Genomic DNA, 18,267 nt, shown 5'->3' on the forward strand with positions numbered 1-18,267 from the left:
ATAGAAATGCCAAAAATTCACTCACTCACTAAGGAAAGGAGAATTTCTGCTGTCATCAAATATAAATCCTTAAACCTTATAACCTACATAAAATAAGTCCCTACAGTATACTGCTGTCAACCAATAAGAACTTGCCACATCTGCCTCTGAGCTACTGCTGTCACAGGGTTGATACCAATTTTGACAATTAAGGATAAAAATCTATTCTCAAATCAATTATTTATTGTCAAGTCTTTCCCATCTCTAAACGCCTTCCCCCCCCAAAAAAGCTCTTTCTCTGTCTAACATGCATCATATCCACCGACCCACAAGTTGGCGTTCAGTCCCAAATATGAATACTGTGGTTGTTTCGTTGGGCGCCTGCCTCACCCCCAGTGTCTGCATACACTGCTGTTTGAGTGTGTGTGCGAATGAGTGAGTGGTAGTAGTGGTTTCTTGATATAAAGTGCTTTCAGTGCCTGTTGGACGTAGAAAAAGTCTGTATAAATCTATAATTATTTACCATAAGGAGAGTACTTTTCCCCAATATCATCATATTTCCCCTTGTCCACACACTGATATCCCTGAAAATAAAACACTAAAGATGGTATCAGGAAGTTGTGTAAATGTTTTTATGATGTTATTTTGTTGTTATTTTGCCACGTAAAACAAACCGTACTGGTGGGCCTCATTGAAGGTAACAATCAAAAGTGACCAGTTGTCACATTTCCATTTTACAGTCCCACTCCCAATTCACTTTTGTTGATTCCTTGTTGTTTGCTTTTATGCACACTCTGAACATAAAGGCTTTTGTTGCTCTGACAGCTGTAGTCATTAAATGAAGTGCAGTTTGTATTGGACTCTATAGACCGCTGCAGAAGGGAGGACCTACAATACGTCAGGCACACTTCCCCAAAACCACTACAAATGTGATGACAAAACCATTATATTCAAAAGTAAACTGTTGCCTTTGTTTGCGCAAACTAAATGCTTGATTCTCACAAAACACATTCAATTTTAAAATGTTTGTAATTTGAGGTTAACTTGCTGTACTTTATATTGAATGTAATCAAGATAAGATGCATTAATGAAAGTAAGCAACTGTTTGTATGTATACTAAAGAAACTAATATCTTACTAATAATTCATAACATTTTTGCCCATGTACCAAGTAGAAAATATGGTTAATATTATAATGGCTGATTGATTAGATTATTACATATGCCAAATAACAGACTAAAGCATACTGGACAGTGAGTTTGTGAATAGTCTTACCTAACTTAAACATAAAAAGCAAGGACAAGCTTATTCTTTTAACATAATTAAATAAATACTGACATATTTCAATTACATGGCTGTATTAACCATTAAAAAAGAAAACTCTTCTCCCAGCATTCAACTCAAGTTAGGCTTTAGGATAACTTTTTGCCCTCTTAAACTGTATCTTACTATTATCTTGAATTGAATTGGAAAAAATACAGTGGTGCAGTCTCCTCTTCTCCTTGGTTGTGGTGTTTTTAGACTAAAACATTAGCGCAATGCCCAGAGCAGCCTTAGGTAAAGAGTGATATTGTAACCTTCACTAAGTCCTCTACATCAGCAAAATGCATTAAAGCTTTTAAACAAAGCTGAACAAACAGTACCTGGATATATGAATGGCTGTCCTCTCCACCAGCCTCTCACATCTATGATAAAGTACATGGCTCCCAGTAGCAGGAAGGAAAAGCAGCCCAAACAGGTCACAAAGGACAAAGACCTGTGAGCAAGAGAAAACATGTATGTGGAAAAACTGGATTTGACAATATATTTATTACTAGCCACAGTATGTACCTTTCTAGCCAAAAACAATAAACAATAGAAAAAACTGCATCTTCACAAGAAAGACTCTTATTTAGCCTGAAGGAGGACCTGCTCTGTTTCCATGGAAATGTTCGGCTATAATCTCCAGAAAGTTACATATTCTACCTTTAATTTTCATATAGGCCTAGTACATTGAATGTGAGCAGCGATATACATGTTAAAAGTGCACTATGTAACTTTTCTGATGGAGGATCTATTGCATGCTTGTTGCCATGGAGATTCTATTGCTTTGTCAAAAGTCTTCCGCAATATGACATTAAACTTTTCTGTCTCTATAGTGGTTGTGCTACTCGGTCAGATCTGTGGAGAGCTGCTCACAATAAGAATGCATGTTTTTCAAGATTCTTTGATAAAAAAAAAAAAAACAAGACATCTGTAATGGAATAAATGCACGATAGCTATGCTTTTTATTTTACTGTGGGACATTTCAGTACTGGGGAATGTTCTAATGTAGAAATTGTATCTAGATGTACCATCATTTGTTATACTGTTTGTCTGTATGCTCGATTTAACTCAGATCTATTGTTGAATGAGTCACTGCTGGCATTGTCCACTTTGTTTACTGCTCTGTGTTGTCCACGTGCAATGAACATGATTGACTGTTAGTTTGTGTATGTGAGTTATCAACAAAGTTTGCATGCTTTGAACCGCAAATTTCCTAAGTCATAGTTTAATTTGTGTATTGGATTATGGATATTACTTTGGTTTAGTAACTGAATAATTAATTTAACCCTAAACAGCATTTCCACTGTGGTGTGGCTCATCTCTGTGGGTCTGCAGTTAATTTAGTTTCATTTAAAAGTTAATTTGTTCATTATTTCTTCTTTTTTTTCATTTGCAATTCAGAATCTTGTCCAACCAACCCCAATAGCACAATTAGTTAGTAGCATGTTGTAAACCCCTGTCCCTAGGAATCCTTTGGTGCAGATAAATACTCAGTGAGGTCTGAAGGACAGTTTTTTGGCAGAGCCTTTAGCTTGTGCAGAGGAGGATCTTTGGCACCAGGCGAGTGGAGCTATGCCAGTCTGCCATGTTCCTGTCTGCTGTAACTGCTGTACTGGTTGATGTGATATTGTCTAATGCACTTACAGTAAGATATTCACTAAAAAGGTTACAGGAACTTGCTACAGTCTGAAAACCCTTAAAAAACACATACTGTCCCTTTGTCTACTACTGTATATCATTATAATCTATGACACACAAAGATCATTATTTCATATTTTGGACTTTTGAAATTGCAATATTGATCTTAAGCAATCTCATAAATGTTCAAAACTACAGAATGGATTTCTGTCTGCCCCTTAAGAGTGCATCACCTAAAATGTTATGTTGATTGCAGGAGAATAAAGATTACTCAAACATGCATGAATCATTCTAAATGTAACTTAAAGTGGGTGTATAAGAAGGGAAAACCATTAAAAATCATATAACCATCATGGTTAAAAGCTCTTAAAAGTAAGTTTTGCATAACATGTCTCTTTTAAAATAGCTAATGCGATGTGAAACCATTTTCCCAATATTTAAAATTGTGAGGGAGGGAGGTGGGGAGGTAGGTACGGAGGGCGGGAGGTAAGGAGGGAGGTAGGTTGGTTGGATGGATATTTATTTATTTACAGTGTTTAAAACACAGTTAATGCAGTGAAATGCCAACAGAATCCTCCATCTGTCTTAAGATAGAAACGGTTAGGTCATGACAAAAAAGACAAAAAAGTTCAGAAGTGTAAAAACAATTTTTTTGACCACAAAGTTATGTAACTACAGCTGTGTGGTCTTGGTTTGATACCAGTTTAATCCTGATGTAGACTTGATTTAGTCCTGTTCTGGTTTAGTCAAACTTTAGTCCCAGATTTAGTTTAAATAATGATCTGTCATTCTCACAAGGAACATGCTGAATTTTAAAAGATTAAAAATTTGAGATCCAACTTTTAACTATAAATGTAATAAATATTTGATATGTGTGCACCAAGCGAGAGACATCAATATATCTCCCTACTAATAACTTACTAATAAATAATATACCAACACCTGACATAAAGACAATGGTTAGTATTATAATTCTGTATTAAGTGAATGCCAGTCTGTTCCTGTCCTCTATAAGTGCTACAATATTTGATGTGATATAATATAATGTACGATATCTGCTGCACTCACTTAAGGATGCTTTATTTTGTAACTGGCTACAGAGGGGCCAAACAGGACTCTTGGCCCGAGAGTTAATTACTCCAAGACATCAGGAGGCAGCAGCTCGATAAACTATGCATGATGTAGGAGCTATAAAACCCAGGCAGGTACAGTGTAATGGCAGAGGATGGGTCTGTGGCGGCCTCAGTGGAGCATCATGGGAGATTTGCTTACACATCATAGATGAAATGGTCGTCTTCCAGTAGAAACATTAAAATGATTCACTTCATATTAAGAGGCTCCAAGACCAGTGCGCAGGTTGTAAAGTCATTTAAAAGAGTAACTAAGCTGTAATTCATGAAAAATGGCTGGAAACATATGCAGGTATTTTAAAGGTAGACAGTTATTATATATATTGGCTAAATGGCTTCATTTATAGGGAGGTTGCCTTTGCGAAAATATACCTACTCATTTTGTACAGACTACAGTTTAAACCAGAAGTTTAAAAAAAACAAAACAAATATGCTTTTTTTCTCACTGTCTGACATGAAATCAGACTAAACTTTTTCTGTTTTAGGTCAATTAGGATCACCAAAATAATTTATTTTTGCCAAACGTCAGAATACTGAGAGAATTTTAAATAATTTTTTCATTAATTTCTTCAATTCAAAGTCAGAAGTTTACATATACTGTATTTCAGTAGTATTTGGTACCGTTGCCTTTAAACTGTGTGATTTGGGTCAAACATGTTGGATATCCTTCTACATGCTTCTCACAATAGTTGGCAGGAATTTTGGCCCATTCTTCCTGACAGAATTGGTGTAACTGAGCCAAGTTTGAAGGCCACCTTGCTCACACATGCCTATACATTTTCTTTGTGATGACCACTCCAAAACATTGACTTTGCTATCCTTCAGTCACTTTGTAACCAGTTTGGCAGTATGCTTTGAGTCAATGTCCATTTGGAAGACCCATTTGTGGCTTAGATTGAACTTCCTGGCTGATGTCTTGAGATGTTGCTTCACTATTTTCACATAATGTTCTTTCCTCATGATGCCATTTTGTGAAGTGCACCAGTCCCTGGTAATCTGTAATCTGACTTTTTTTTTATGTTTCTTTTGGAGTAATGGCTTCTTCTTGACAGAGTGGCCTTTTAGCCCTATCAGTACAGTACTAGTTTCACTGGGGAAAATGACACACTCCTACCAGCTTCAGCAACAATCTTCACATGGTCTTTTGCTTTTGTTTTTGGGTTGATATACATATTTCGGATCAAAGCACGTTCATCTCTGGGACACAGAGCCTGTCTCCTTCCTGAGCGCTAAAATGGCTAGACATTCCCATTTTGTTTAAACATGCATATAATTGTTTGAACAGATGAACGTGGCACCTTCAGGCATCTGGAAATTGCACCTAAGGATGAACCAGACTTGTACAAGCCCACAATTCTCTTCCTGATATCTTGGCTGATTTCTTTTGACTTTCGCATAATTTTAAACAAAGAAGCAGTGTGTTTCAGGTGTGCCTTCAAATACATCCACAGGTGTGTCTATAATTAACTCAAACATTGCCAATAAACCTATCAGAAGCGTCAAAAGACATGACATCGTCATCTGGGCTTTCCCATATTGTTTAAAGGCATAGTAATCTTACTGTATGTAAACTTCTCACTTTATTTAGAAATTAATACAAAAAATTGTCTGAAAAAATCCTTCTCTTATTATTCTGGCATTTAGCAAATAGAAATAATTTTGGTAATCCTAATTAACAGATAAAGAAAATGAACAGAAAAATTAACAGAAAAAGAAAAAAAAACAAAACAAAAAAAAACATTTAAGTGATATGCAAGCTACAAAGTTTTATACACTAAATGGTCCATTGATTGAAGAAACATGGACTGATGGACTTTTATTTGACATAGTAAAGTGACAGGAAAGTATTTGAGAAGTGGCAGGAAAGTTTTTTTGTAAAGTAATGGGAAAGTTCTTAAACTGAGCAAGACAGTGTTTAAAGAGTGCAAGAGAGAGTTTTTAAAGGGTGCAAACGAGTGGGTGAGAGAGTTGCAGATTGGGTGATTGTTTATGTTTTCATTTGTGTGATTTTAATGTCTTTCTTATTCTGTAAAGTACGTTGAATTACCTTGTGTACGAATTGTGCTATACGAATAAACTTGCCTTGCCTTGCCTTGCCTTGATTAAAAACGTAAAAACAACAAAATTATACCGCAGTTTAAAATCAAAATTATAATTTTATTATAGAAACGCATCATGAACCCTTTTCAATTACAGAAAAGAAATTGTTCAAGCAACCTTTTTGCTGTATTAGGTTATGGAGGTGTAATATACATGCAGACTTCAGCCTCTAATTTAAAACCTTTAGATACACTCTTTCACTCAGCCCTTCATTTCATAACAGGTGATGAAAACCCACCATTGTACACTCCATAAAAAAGTAGGTTGGCCATCTCTGTCAGATGAGAACAACACTGTATACAATTTATTTATAAGGGACTACTAACAGACTGCCTGAATATCTCACTTGCTTGATACAGGAACTTTTAATGCAAGATCTCATGATTGTCTATATCTAAAAATTAGAACTGAATTGGGGGAAAAAAAAAAAAAAAAAGATTTTGGTTATTTTGCCTCCTAAAAGTGGAATATATTTCAAGGACATGCAAACCTGGATATATTGGTGCCAGTAATGCACTTTAATAATCTGGAGATAAACATTTATAATCATACCTGCAACTGTTTTTAATGTTTTACAGGGACATATGTAGTTATCTGTTTTGTTTGCATTTTTTTGTATTTTATCAGGGCGCTCATGAAAAAGAGTCTGGTATTCTCACTGGGCTCTCTGTATAAATAAAACATCAAAACACCACTATGGAGTCTCCATGTTTTGCTCCATTTAAATTAGGGCTGCAAGATTGATCATAAAAGAATTGAAATCACAGTTTGAATGAACATAATTAATCACAAAGGCTGTACCATCCTCCACAAATAAAAAAGTTTGTCTTATACTGCCTAAAACTGCTAACCCTGTAGTTTAGATCTGTACAACCATGAAATGTGACTCCTGTATTTATTTAGTTGTCAATTCATATTTCAGTCTTTTTGCCAATTCTTTGAGATGTGTTTAAAATATGTACTTTGAACAGAATACTATTATGAAACATAGCTGCAATGATTTTAGGAAAAATTGCAATTAGAAATATTTTCAAAATTGTGCAGCCCTAGTTTAAAGCTCAAACAAGCCTGACTTGGCCTGGTTGTTTTCTGGCTGTGATGTAGAGGATGTAGCATTCACACACCCCGCACTCCAAGGGTGATTATTTACGAGCGGAGCTGCCGTTGGAGGTAAGTAAATGCGTGTTTTAGCAGCTCTGATTTGTGCCTGCTGGAAGCCCATCCTTTTGTGAGCGAAAAGTGGCTGGATTTAGAGGGTCAGGAAGCACTTACCAAAGATTTTTATTGACAGGTATAAATCCCGCGTCTCTTGTGCACTTAGTAAGGATGGCAGCGGAGATTCCCTGCGGGTGGAAATGAAACAGATTTTAAATCGATAGAAGTGATAAAGCAGCTTGTATCAGGAGACTAAAAACACAGGAACAGAAAAAACAGGTACCAAAGGATTAACTGATACACCAAAGGGTCCATCATTCTGGTTTAAGCTCAGTTTAATCCTGATGTAGACTTGGCTTGGTACTGTTCTAGTTCTGGTTTAGTCTCTTATTTTCTCACAATTGGGAAATGTCATTTGTCATGGGTTATCCACCCATGCTGCCGTCAGTGTTGTGCAACAGCTAAAAAAAACAGTCCACAAATACACAATACATTAAAAACACAATGAGGTTAATTGTAATTCACTATAAAGTGCAGTATGCAGGATCAACAGTTACTTATTCATTAAAGCTATTCACTTTGAGGACAGAAGTGTTAATACTTCACTATGACCAGTTAAAACACCTGTCATTCACTCAGAGCATGACAGAGGCTGACCAATAGATGGAGTTTTTCTAACTTCAGTCATGCTGGGAAGAGAGCAGATATCTGAACATTGCAAAATTCAGCACCAAATTGGTTCTCTTTGTTTCTCTTTCCATGCTTTTTCCCAGATTTATAACAGACAGAGAACATTATAAATCAAAGTTCAAAAATAGTTTAATACTGATAATTTGGGCAGTTAATGCATTATTTTCTTTGTTTTTTATAGTTGTTTACATGGCAACTAGAACCAATATGGCGGCAGATCACATGCCTGGGAAATGCCAATACATACATCTAAATTGGCAATTCATGGCAGAGTCAGATTACAGTTTGATTCTGTATTGTCATATCACTCAAACCATCCAGCACATTCAAGATCCACAAACAATGCTGTGTCAAATTCACATCAAGAGAAAGGAGTAATTACAGCACCAGTGGAAAGCATTAGGCATCATCTAAGGAAATATTACATTACATATGGTGATAAGTGCTTATACATTAATAATAACTTGATGGGAGGCAGGCTACATTCAAATGGAGGTCTAGCCTAAGCTCATACAGGTATTATATTCACTACTAAACCTGTTTTACAGTGCCTCAATCTCTTTACAGAGGGCATATAAACGTTTTCCTAATTCTCAGTATTTGGACAGGATCTATCTTTCAAATCAGGGAGAGTCCTTTTAAGTTTAAACCAACTGTATTTCAGCATCAAAACTGGCACCCCAAATGAGAGACTTGTGAGGTTCATTCCTCTTTCTGATTGGATATTTGTCTCAAAAACCTAAACTGTCATGTTTTGTAAAATCAACATTACAAATGTTGTCAGTAAAAGTCATATTTTATTTCAACATGTAAAAACCTCATGTATTTGGTGACAGAGACACATGTTTATAAAACTGAAATTCTACATACTCTCCCTTTAAGGTGAGACACTACTGCTGGTATCTACAATAAACTCCAAGTGTATTTTTTGTCTTTTATGTCAATGAGCCATGCAGTTAAAAAGTAATTAGTTTACTGTGTCATTAAATCTACCACTTGTAAGTTTATGCTTTTTTTGTTACCAGTAGATGGCAGGATGTGAAACCCCGCACTCCCCTCATCTGGCCTTTGTTCAGACTCATTTGTGTTGTCTGGATTTCTTCTGTCAGGCCAAAGCATGTCACACTGTCAGACAGCAGTACCATAGCTAGCATCTGGTGGTGATATGTGAGATTGCAACATGGCTGTCTTGCCCACTTTAATTATGGATGGTAATTTAAATCTTATATGATTTAGAAGCTTAAAGAAACATTTAGTGTTCCTGCAGAGAGTCCCATTTGAAAGCTGAGGGACTGCACAAGCTTGTTAGGGGGAGATCCATCATGAGTATAGTTGACAGAATCAATGTAGTGGAATGGCCGGGCCGGCGCAGGATCCAGTCTGCTGCAGGCTATCTGTGCTCTGGGATGCTACGGGACAAGAGGTTATGTGGGACAACCACTCAATTTCAATCTCACTTGGGCTGCCTGATCGTTGGGGTTTAATTAATATGGACTGTTGTTTGGATGCATGATAGGCTACACTTGTGTATCAGGCTAACAATACAGGCTTTAGGTAATGGGAAAACAACTGTTACTAAAATTAATAATATCTATAGTTAAAATTACTTGAATGGATATAAATGTCTTATTTTAAGTATTTTAAGATAGTTTATCAGTTCATTTAGTGGTTGAGTTGATAAAATAACTTAGATTGTTTTTTAATGAAACATGCATTCTCATTGTGAGCGGTCCCTCGTCTCTAATGATCTGATCTATAACTTGAACTAATGAAATCAATAGTTCGTCTCCATAGAAATAGGTAAGCCATACTGTGGAACTTTCCATGCAATGCAATAACATCTCTGTGAAGACAAGTAGGTGGTATGCCTCCACCATAAAAGTTACATGGACTTTAAATATGGCTTACATTTGCACTGCATTTTACAAGCTTGACAATAGGTTCAATAACTACTTCTCTAGCCATAGCTGCCCTGGGCTTAAACTGACAAAAGAAAGACTGCCAACCTGCTCTCTAGATGTGTCTTGCCCAAGGACACAATGACAAGACAGTATGGAAGCTCTGACCTTGGGGTTGGTGGGCAAACACTCTAACCGCTTACCAGCTGTCACTGCTCCTTGCCATGTTCTTTCTTCACTGGGTTATCATTTAAGTTAAACTTCATTAAGAACACAATGAGACTCCTCCACCTGTTCTCCTCCACCTGTTCGCAGCTCGCAGCACAGCCTGTGTCCTGCCCAATGAGCCCCCGGGAGCAACATGCTCTGTAGGCTTCTTCTGAGGAATCCAGTCACTCCACAAGGAGAAAACATAGCCTACTTCATTCAACAGTTTGTGACTGATAAGAGTGGAGAGGTGGCAGCTAAACTGCTGTGGTGATCTATCTAATAACTTACAAACATGTAAAATATTCACATTTCAGTGTTTGACCTCTTTTATGGGCATTTATGCAATGCTTTTAACACATTCAAGCGCCGGTCTTTTGCAGTCTGTGTTCGCTTTGATTCTGCATAAACCCATAAATCCTTAAAGGTCAACTTTGTTTTTAGTAAAATTGTGTCCTTTTTTTGGCTATGACTTTATTTATTTTTTTAAATTAAGTTAACTTTTTCTGTCTTCAAATTTATTCTCATTAAATTATGACTTTAATATTGAAATTCTTTATTCTTGCAGCGCTCATATAATTTATTTTTTCAATGTGACCCTTATACTCCTTTGTAGTGCCATGATTCAAAATCTGCTGTTAAAATCAATACCACGCTTCAGTTTCCAACACAATGTAAAAATCTATAACATTGTGATTGTTTTTACCAGGGGCTAGTTTCACTTTGGGTAAAGTACAACTAGAAGCTTTTGGGAATGAGACTGCTATTTAAGAAGATGCTATTTAATTTGAAAAACCCCCCAAAAACCTATGAATTAACATGTGTACAAAACTGACCAGGTTTAAAATAGTTTAAAGTAAAATGATCTCATAGGCATTTCTAGTCAAAACATATGTTTTTGTACTATTGATAGGTTAGAAATGTACTTGATGGGTCAAATAAAAAAAAATAAAAAAAATAAATCCTGTGAAATCCAGTGTGGTTTGTAAATGAGAATAGTGCACCAAACTGTTATTATGCCAAACTCGACAGCAACAAAAAAGTAAATTGACTTATCATATAAAACATTGCTTCATTCCCTTTAGAGCACGTACTAAACATGTAAACCACACCTCAAATTTGGGACACCTGAAATGTATTTATCGGATTCTGTCTTCACTCGTTGCCTTTGGGAGGAACTAATGAGTATAATTTATTTTAATAAGATACAAGGTGCTGACATAAAACAGAGATTTGTCTTTTTTTTTTTTTTTTTTTTTTTTTAACTACTTTTTCCACAAATAAAAGTTGAATTTGGCACTATAGCCTTAATTTAATCAACACATGATACGTTGGCTAGGCTATGTATTTGGTAAATGGTCACATTTTTCTATAGTGCTTTTCCACCTTCAAGGCACTCAAAGCGCTTTACAACAAGGAACCACTCACCCATTCACATACACATTCATACACCAGTGTACGCAGACACTGAGGGCAAGGTGGGTTAAGTGTCTTGCCCAAGGACACAACGACAGCATTCATCTGTGTGAGCTAGAATCGCACCGCCAACCTATGGATCAGTGGATCTGACCACTCAACCAATGATGTTTATGTCAAGAGCGGGATTTGGCAACCTTCGGATCAGTGGACAAACACTATCCCAACTGAGCTACTGTTGCCCATTTTATTTAAAATATGCATACCTAATAAGACTAAAAAAATATATATAAAACAGCAATTTGTTAAAGCAGTAATTATTGAGATGGCCTGTAAAAAGGTCCAGTGTCGGTTATCCTGGTCATTACATGGATACAATGTAAGAAAATCAATAGTTTAACTCAAATGATTGATCTGAAAATCATTGAACATATTTCTATAATTAGAAATGGTATCCATAGCAACGTAGTGCATTACAGCGGGAGTCGGGACAATTATGGATTATGAGGTTGTTAAACACAGTGACCCTTATGAGTTTAAAGAGCAAAATTAAAGGCCTAATGATAACTTTTATGGGCCAGAAACATAAAAAAGTTAATTATTTAAGCTAAGAGAACAGAGGGGATATAAAAAGACAATACTGGTGGTTTTCATATTGTAAAAAAGTGATGATACCAGGTTTCGCCAGTGATTATTATATATATTATTATTATATTTATAAGTAAATTCACACATTTTCAACCTTATCGTTTCTATTATTGACTAGGCTCTTGACCTAGAACATTGTAGATCTACTATACAAAAATGCCACCTGGAACCCAGCCAAGCTCTACACTCTAAATGCCTTCACAATTTCTTCAGTCTCAGTCTTGAATGTACATATTAGATCCTATATTGTGCAAAATTTACTTTAAGCCATGTTGGAATGTTGTTACCTCATTGAAAACATACCTGGAGTTGTGTTACGTTTCATTCACACATATTTGACCTGTATTATTGGGCAGCATCCCAAAAGCTCAAAATACTATATTCCACCTTGTGATGGCACATAATGGTAGTTTTCATCTTAACAACTTCCTTTTAGCTTTAGTTTTGTAGAGATTGGCAATTCCAGGGCTGAAATTACCCAAATGATTCTAGTGAAGGTGTGTGTAGTTTGAAAAAACAATGGAGCACTTCCTGTATTACCACATGACATCACAAAGTAGAAAAGAGTGTTTTCTGTTTGAGAAGAGAAGTCAGCCTAAATATGCAGTTTGTGTGTTAAACATGTGCGAATGAAACAAAACTCCAGGAAACAACATCATAACAAAGATCATAAAATAGCACAATATGGGCCCTTTAAAGATCCCAAACTCACTGCCAGAACATCTGCTTTTATAGAGGTCTAGAGACTGAAGGTGATTACGTGATCGAAACAATATGTGACTAGCAGCGCCTGTCTGCAATCTGTCTTGTTTTGTGCAATTTAAAATGGGTAAATTGAAACTTGCATTTGTAATTGTTCAACTAACTTATTGTGTTTTTCTGGTGTATAATAGCAGCCAATACGGCGAGTGTCAAATGTGCTTTTTTTGTATGATGACAGATCCAGATTTAGTCAAGAGCTGCAGTCACAAAACTGCTTTGATTAAAAAGATAAGTATTTAAAGGTGACCTATGTAACTTGCCTGACAAAGCAATAACCTCTCCATAGCGACAAGCAGGTGACAGACCATTGACCAGAGAACTTACATAGTCCACCTTTAAGATATTCAAAATAGTAATTTGTAGTTACTGGAAGCCTTATTTCTGCCTCTGTGTTACTCTGTCCTCACTACTTCCTCAGATTTCTTTAACGCAGTTTTGGTTGAAGGACTCCAGCTCCTTCTGCTCCGTCATCACCTCCACTCTGGCTCTGATTATTCAGGAAGTGTCCCTCCATAAACTACAACCTAAACTCACACATATTCACAATTCTACACTCTTATATACATGAATTATCTCATCTCAACACCTACACAAAACAGTAGTCCACTTGAGTGCATGTTCTCTGCATAGATCTTACTCTATAGATTGAGCTGGCATTGTCCCGTCAGTGAATCAGGAACAAAATCTGGCCCCTCTCACATAACACCTCTTTCCCACTGGGACCACCCCCTCTCCTCAAAAACAGAAGCCAGCTCAGATTTACTCCGCACTTCTGAGACCACCCAAACGGGACAGATCAAAACACAAAATGACAGGTCCACAAAAAATTAAAATCTCATGGTGTAAAATGTAGGTCAAGTAATGTATTAGAGAAGTAGCCCCACAGGCATCAAAGGATAAGTCTTTTTGTATCTTTGATTTTGGAGGGCACATTAAAAACATGCTGAGAAAAACTAAACTATTTGTTGTTTTATTTGAGACATATTTCAGCAGCATTTTCCAACACGTTCCCTTCAACTGCCTCTGTCCTCTACAGGTGTGTTCCTCATTACGCATTTTTTACACTGTGACATAAAACACATGCACCTCATTCAGACAGAGAGAGAGAGAGAGAGAGAGAGAAACAATGAAGAGAGACAGAAAACACAAAGGCCTCAAGCAAGTGTCTCTCTGGAAACCTGCTCCACACGAGGCTGTTTATCTGTACCACACACACACACACACACACACACACACACACACACACACACCTGTTTGGACAATACATGGACCGTAACACTAGGTTTCTACTGCCCAAACATAATCCTAACTCTGAACCAACAGACCCCACACACAACCACACAAGTTGACTTTCCATCGTTTTTGTGGACATAGTGACTTGCATTGATTTCTTAGAGATGAACTGATCTTAACCTTCCTTATTGTTACAACTTGCCTCACCTTAACCTATTTGAACACATATCTGAACTCTTAAACATGTTGTTGATTTAATAATAAAGGATTTACCTGATTTTTGTCTCCATAAGACACTATGAATAAAGTATACAAACAGATTTTCACTCACACGGAATGGAAAAAACTAGACCATGACTAAACCGGGACTAGTCTATATCATCTACAGGACTAAACCAGGACAAAATGTGAACATACCTAATCCATCAGTCCTAACTCTAACTCAATCTTTAATCCTTTACTTTTATTTATGTCAGAAATCCCACTGTATGAACAGGTTTGAGTCCCTTCATGTCTTGATAAACACACACAGGCTCTAATGGTAGTGGCTGTGACTAACACCTGGTTCACCTGAGAGCAGGCAATGGATGTGACTCACACCTGTAGGAGGAGAGATGTGATTTGTGCCCAGGTTTTAAATTAGAAATTGATTTCAGGTGTCAGGAAGCATTGGTTAATGTAGGCTAGTGAAAATAACAGTTTAAGCTGAAATTTTGCATTTGCTGTTACCTATTTAAAATCACACCAATGGAGCCCAACAGTGACTGGCCACCCTCACTTCTGGATATAAATTTCTCATTAGTTTTTTGAAAAATAAATAAATGAAAGTTGTGCGGAAAACTAATGACCACAAGACCTATCATTTTATTTAAAAAGCTATTAAAAGCATTTTATCGAATCTTATCACGTAGCTGGTTAGCCTTCTTAATATTTAAATTTTTCTAAAGTCTATGGGGAAAAGTGAATGGAAAATTCACTTCCAGAAACAGCGTATGCAGTTACTGTTGAGCTCCATATGGCAAAGTAATGAGATGTAACTGCTGGATGAACAGTAGGTGAAAACATGTCTAAAAAATACATAAAAACTAAACAATTTCCACATTACCTTAAGCAGAATTACAATAAAAGAAATTGTTGGTGCACTGTGTAACCTTTTCTGGAGAGGTTTATAAGATCCCTGCTTTTCTCCTGGAAGATTATATTGCTTTGCCTTGAATTGTCCACAGTATGGCATTAAACTTATCAATGATGCATTTGTTCAATTACAGTTGCTTTCACTCCTCAAAGAGAGTCACCTCTCCACAGATCTAACTTGAATCCTGACCCGCATGTATGCATAAAGTGTAATGTCATACTTTAAAACATTCCGGCAAAGCATTAACATCACCACGGAGACAGGCAGGTGACATACCCTACCATAAAAGTTAGAAAAAAAGGAAAGTATTATAGCTTACAACTCAAGGTTAAAACAGTAAAATTATCAATGTACTGTGAGTTCAATACCTTCACATTTATAGGGTTAGAGGTGTCTTATAAACATGTTATATGAGATTTTCTTTATTTACTGGCAATCCTCTATATTAAACCAGTGCAAAGAGTCACCTACCAGAAGGACCGCCCATACCACAAAGCGCCCCAGGATGCTGACGTTGGACCCTCTGTAGAAAATGATAATCTTCCCAGCCTGTAAAGAAATAGGCCCAAAGGATTAGACACAGTTCAGTCAAAGCTAAAGGTGGGTGATTTCTTGATTTAATTTCATACTCCTGATAAAGACAATCACATGATATTTTTGCAATGCATCAGAAATGTGTTAAATTGTGCATATAAGGGATTCACTCTTGTTAGGGTTGCATCCTGATCCAGTCCTGGTTTAGTTCCAGTCTAGGGTTTAGTAACAGTTTAGTCCTAAGTGTGAATTTATCCTTGGTTCATTCCCTTGGTTTAGTTTCAAATATTGCATAAAAATGGACAGCAAAAGTAACTACCAAAATGCAAATACTGTATATAAGATTAGATTATACAACTAGTTTGTTTTTGCTATGTGCTTTTTGTCAGTTTTATAATTAGTAACCAACACATACTTGCTAATCTTAACCCCGCGCAAACCTCTAATCATAAAACACTACTGGATTCTGTCTTGTCTGTCACTTGTCCTTGAGGAAACCCAATAGGCCTGGGACAGTGGTGGCAGAGGCTCGGAGGTTTTGCCCCGTCCCGATGGAGGCAGATGTAAGCTGTAGTCACCCCTGATTAATTTGGTGATGATAAATAGGTTTCGGCTGCAGACGTTAGTATGGGTTAGCTAATAGCAACACTGCTAAAAAGAAATATCTGCTCATTTGAATTACACTGACTTGTAAAGCTTTATATGTGGCCTAGATTGTTTCACTTGGTTGTATTATATTTAAATTCTACTAGTTATTATTGATGTTTGATCTTAACATTGCATAGTGAGTTGTATATTTGGATATTGTCTACAGCATTTTAATCAACCATTTATTTATATTTTGAATACAAATGGACAGAATTGGATTGATTTATTCATAAAGAAAATATAAAAAGCAAAAAAGCAAAAAGGTTTAAATCTTATTGCTGTATTTTTTATGGTTTTAAGCACCTATAGTGAGCAAAATGATCTAGCGCTAATAAATAAAATAAAACAAAAATTAAGAAGAAAATTTAAATCAAGATTACTACACTGAATCCAGGTCTTTCAATACATTTCTCTGGTCCTTTTTTGCAGTGCAGACAGTGGGCACCTGGTCTAGTGGCTGTGATGTGTGGATGGACAGGATCAGTGTGAACAGTCCATTGGGGATAAAGTAATGCCGCTGCCTTTGGCTCAAACACAAATGGTTATGAGGGGCACCGGCTGGACCAGGACCTCCAGTCCAAAGACCTGGGAGGAATCACCAATGAAGAGAGACAGCTGTGAGTTCACAAAAAGGCGGAAAATCAGCTCATGAAGACATTATTCAAGATTTAATGAGACTTTATAGAGGCAAAATGCCCAGTACAAAATATATAGTAAATAATGAATGGATATAAGTACATTGATTCAAATATGGAGTCCTATTTCTAAAACATATTAAAATAAAAGTTGCAAATGTAGAAAACAACATTTTTTATTTGTAGATTATGGAATAAATATTCATAGAATTTTCCCCAATGGAAAATTCAAATAAAGGAAGGCCAATTATTCCCTGTTTGCTGGGGAGTCAGAGTTCTAAAAGCTTTACCAAGGTAAAAATGGGCAAATTACATGCAAATGTAAATATACAATAGTTACAAGAAGTTTGCATGAAAAATAATAACCTCAACTCAAGGCTAAAGGGCAGACAGTGGATAAAATGCACTAAGGGTACATTTAGACTCATACAGTCATCACATCAAACAGGGACAATACTGGGACTAAACCTGGAACTAAGCCAAGACCAGTTTAGACCAAATCTAAACCAGGACTAGAACATTAGGACTTAAACAACCCGAGACCAAACCAGGAAGTGTGAATGCACTGTATTACTCCCACTGTATGAACATTAGACCAGTCTCACTCTCACCTGCATCCCCAGAAATCCCATCAGGACAGAGTTGATTGTGCCCAGGATGCCCTCCGGGTCAAAGGGCTGCGTGGTCTGATACATCTCCTGCAAAAATGGATTTAGAGAGAGACACAATTTAGTTTCTACCTTTTGTTTTATGGGAATATAAATAAGCATGAATGTAGCTAAAACATGCTTTACTCACTCTACAAGTCGGGTATCTGAACATGTTGTCTCCAAACATCCAGCGGTCAATGAGTCCAGCTGCTCCTCCAGTGCAGTTTGGGTAAAGACCATCGTCCCCGATTCCACCTGCTCCAAGGTAACCTCTACAGACAGAAAATGGGGATTACAAATGTGTCAGCTACACAGTAAAATTTAGTAGATTTTTTTTTTTTTTTTCTAATTTAATATTTATAACAGTAATAGTGCATGAATCTTATGTAGGGCTTTTCCAGATGCTTAAAGTCACTTAACAATATTGCTCAGTATTCATTCATTCCAGACTCAGTGGTAGTAAAAGAATATTGCAGCCACAACTAACGAAAGCAAGGCTACCTCT

General features: G+C 36.6%; 1 protein-coding gene across 1 annotated transcript in view; it reads right to left on the reverse strand.

Moving 5' to 3' along the window:
* Positions 1-18,267, reverse strand: part of si:dkey-192p21.6 (uncharacterized protein LOC565246 homolog) — a 42,345-nt gene that overhangs the window by 1,552 nt on the left and 22,526 nt on the right. Inside the window, exons 13-17 of the mRNA XM_033979654.2 lie at positions 17,911-18,034; positions 17,724-17,810; positions 15,767-15,844; positions 7,424-7,494; positions 1,622-1,734 (exon numbers count right to left, since the gene is read on the reverse strand). Coding sequence (XP_033835545.2) covers positions 1,622-1,734; positions 7,424-7,494; positions 15,767-15,844; positions 17,724-17,810; positions 17,911-18,034 — 473 coding nt within the window. The remainder of the gene's footprint in view (positions 1-1,621; positions 1,735-7,423; positions 7,495-15,766; positions 15,845-17,723; positions 17,811-17,910; positions 18,035-18,267) is intronic.

Source organism: Periophthalmus magnuspinnatus, chromosome 15 (genome assembly GCF_009829125.3).
Source record: "Periophthalmus magnuspinnatus isolate fPerMag1 chromosome 15, fPerMag1.2.pri, whole genome shotgun sequence".
NCBI lineage: Eukaryota > Metazoa > Chordata > Actinopteri > Gobiiformes > Gobiidae > Periophthalmus > Periophthalmus magnuspinnatus.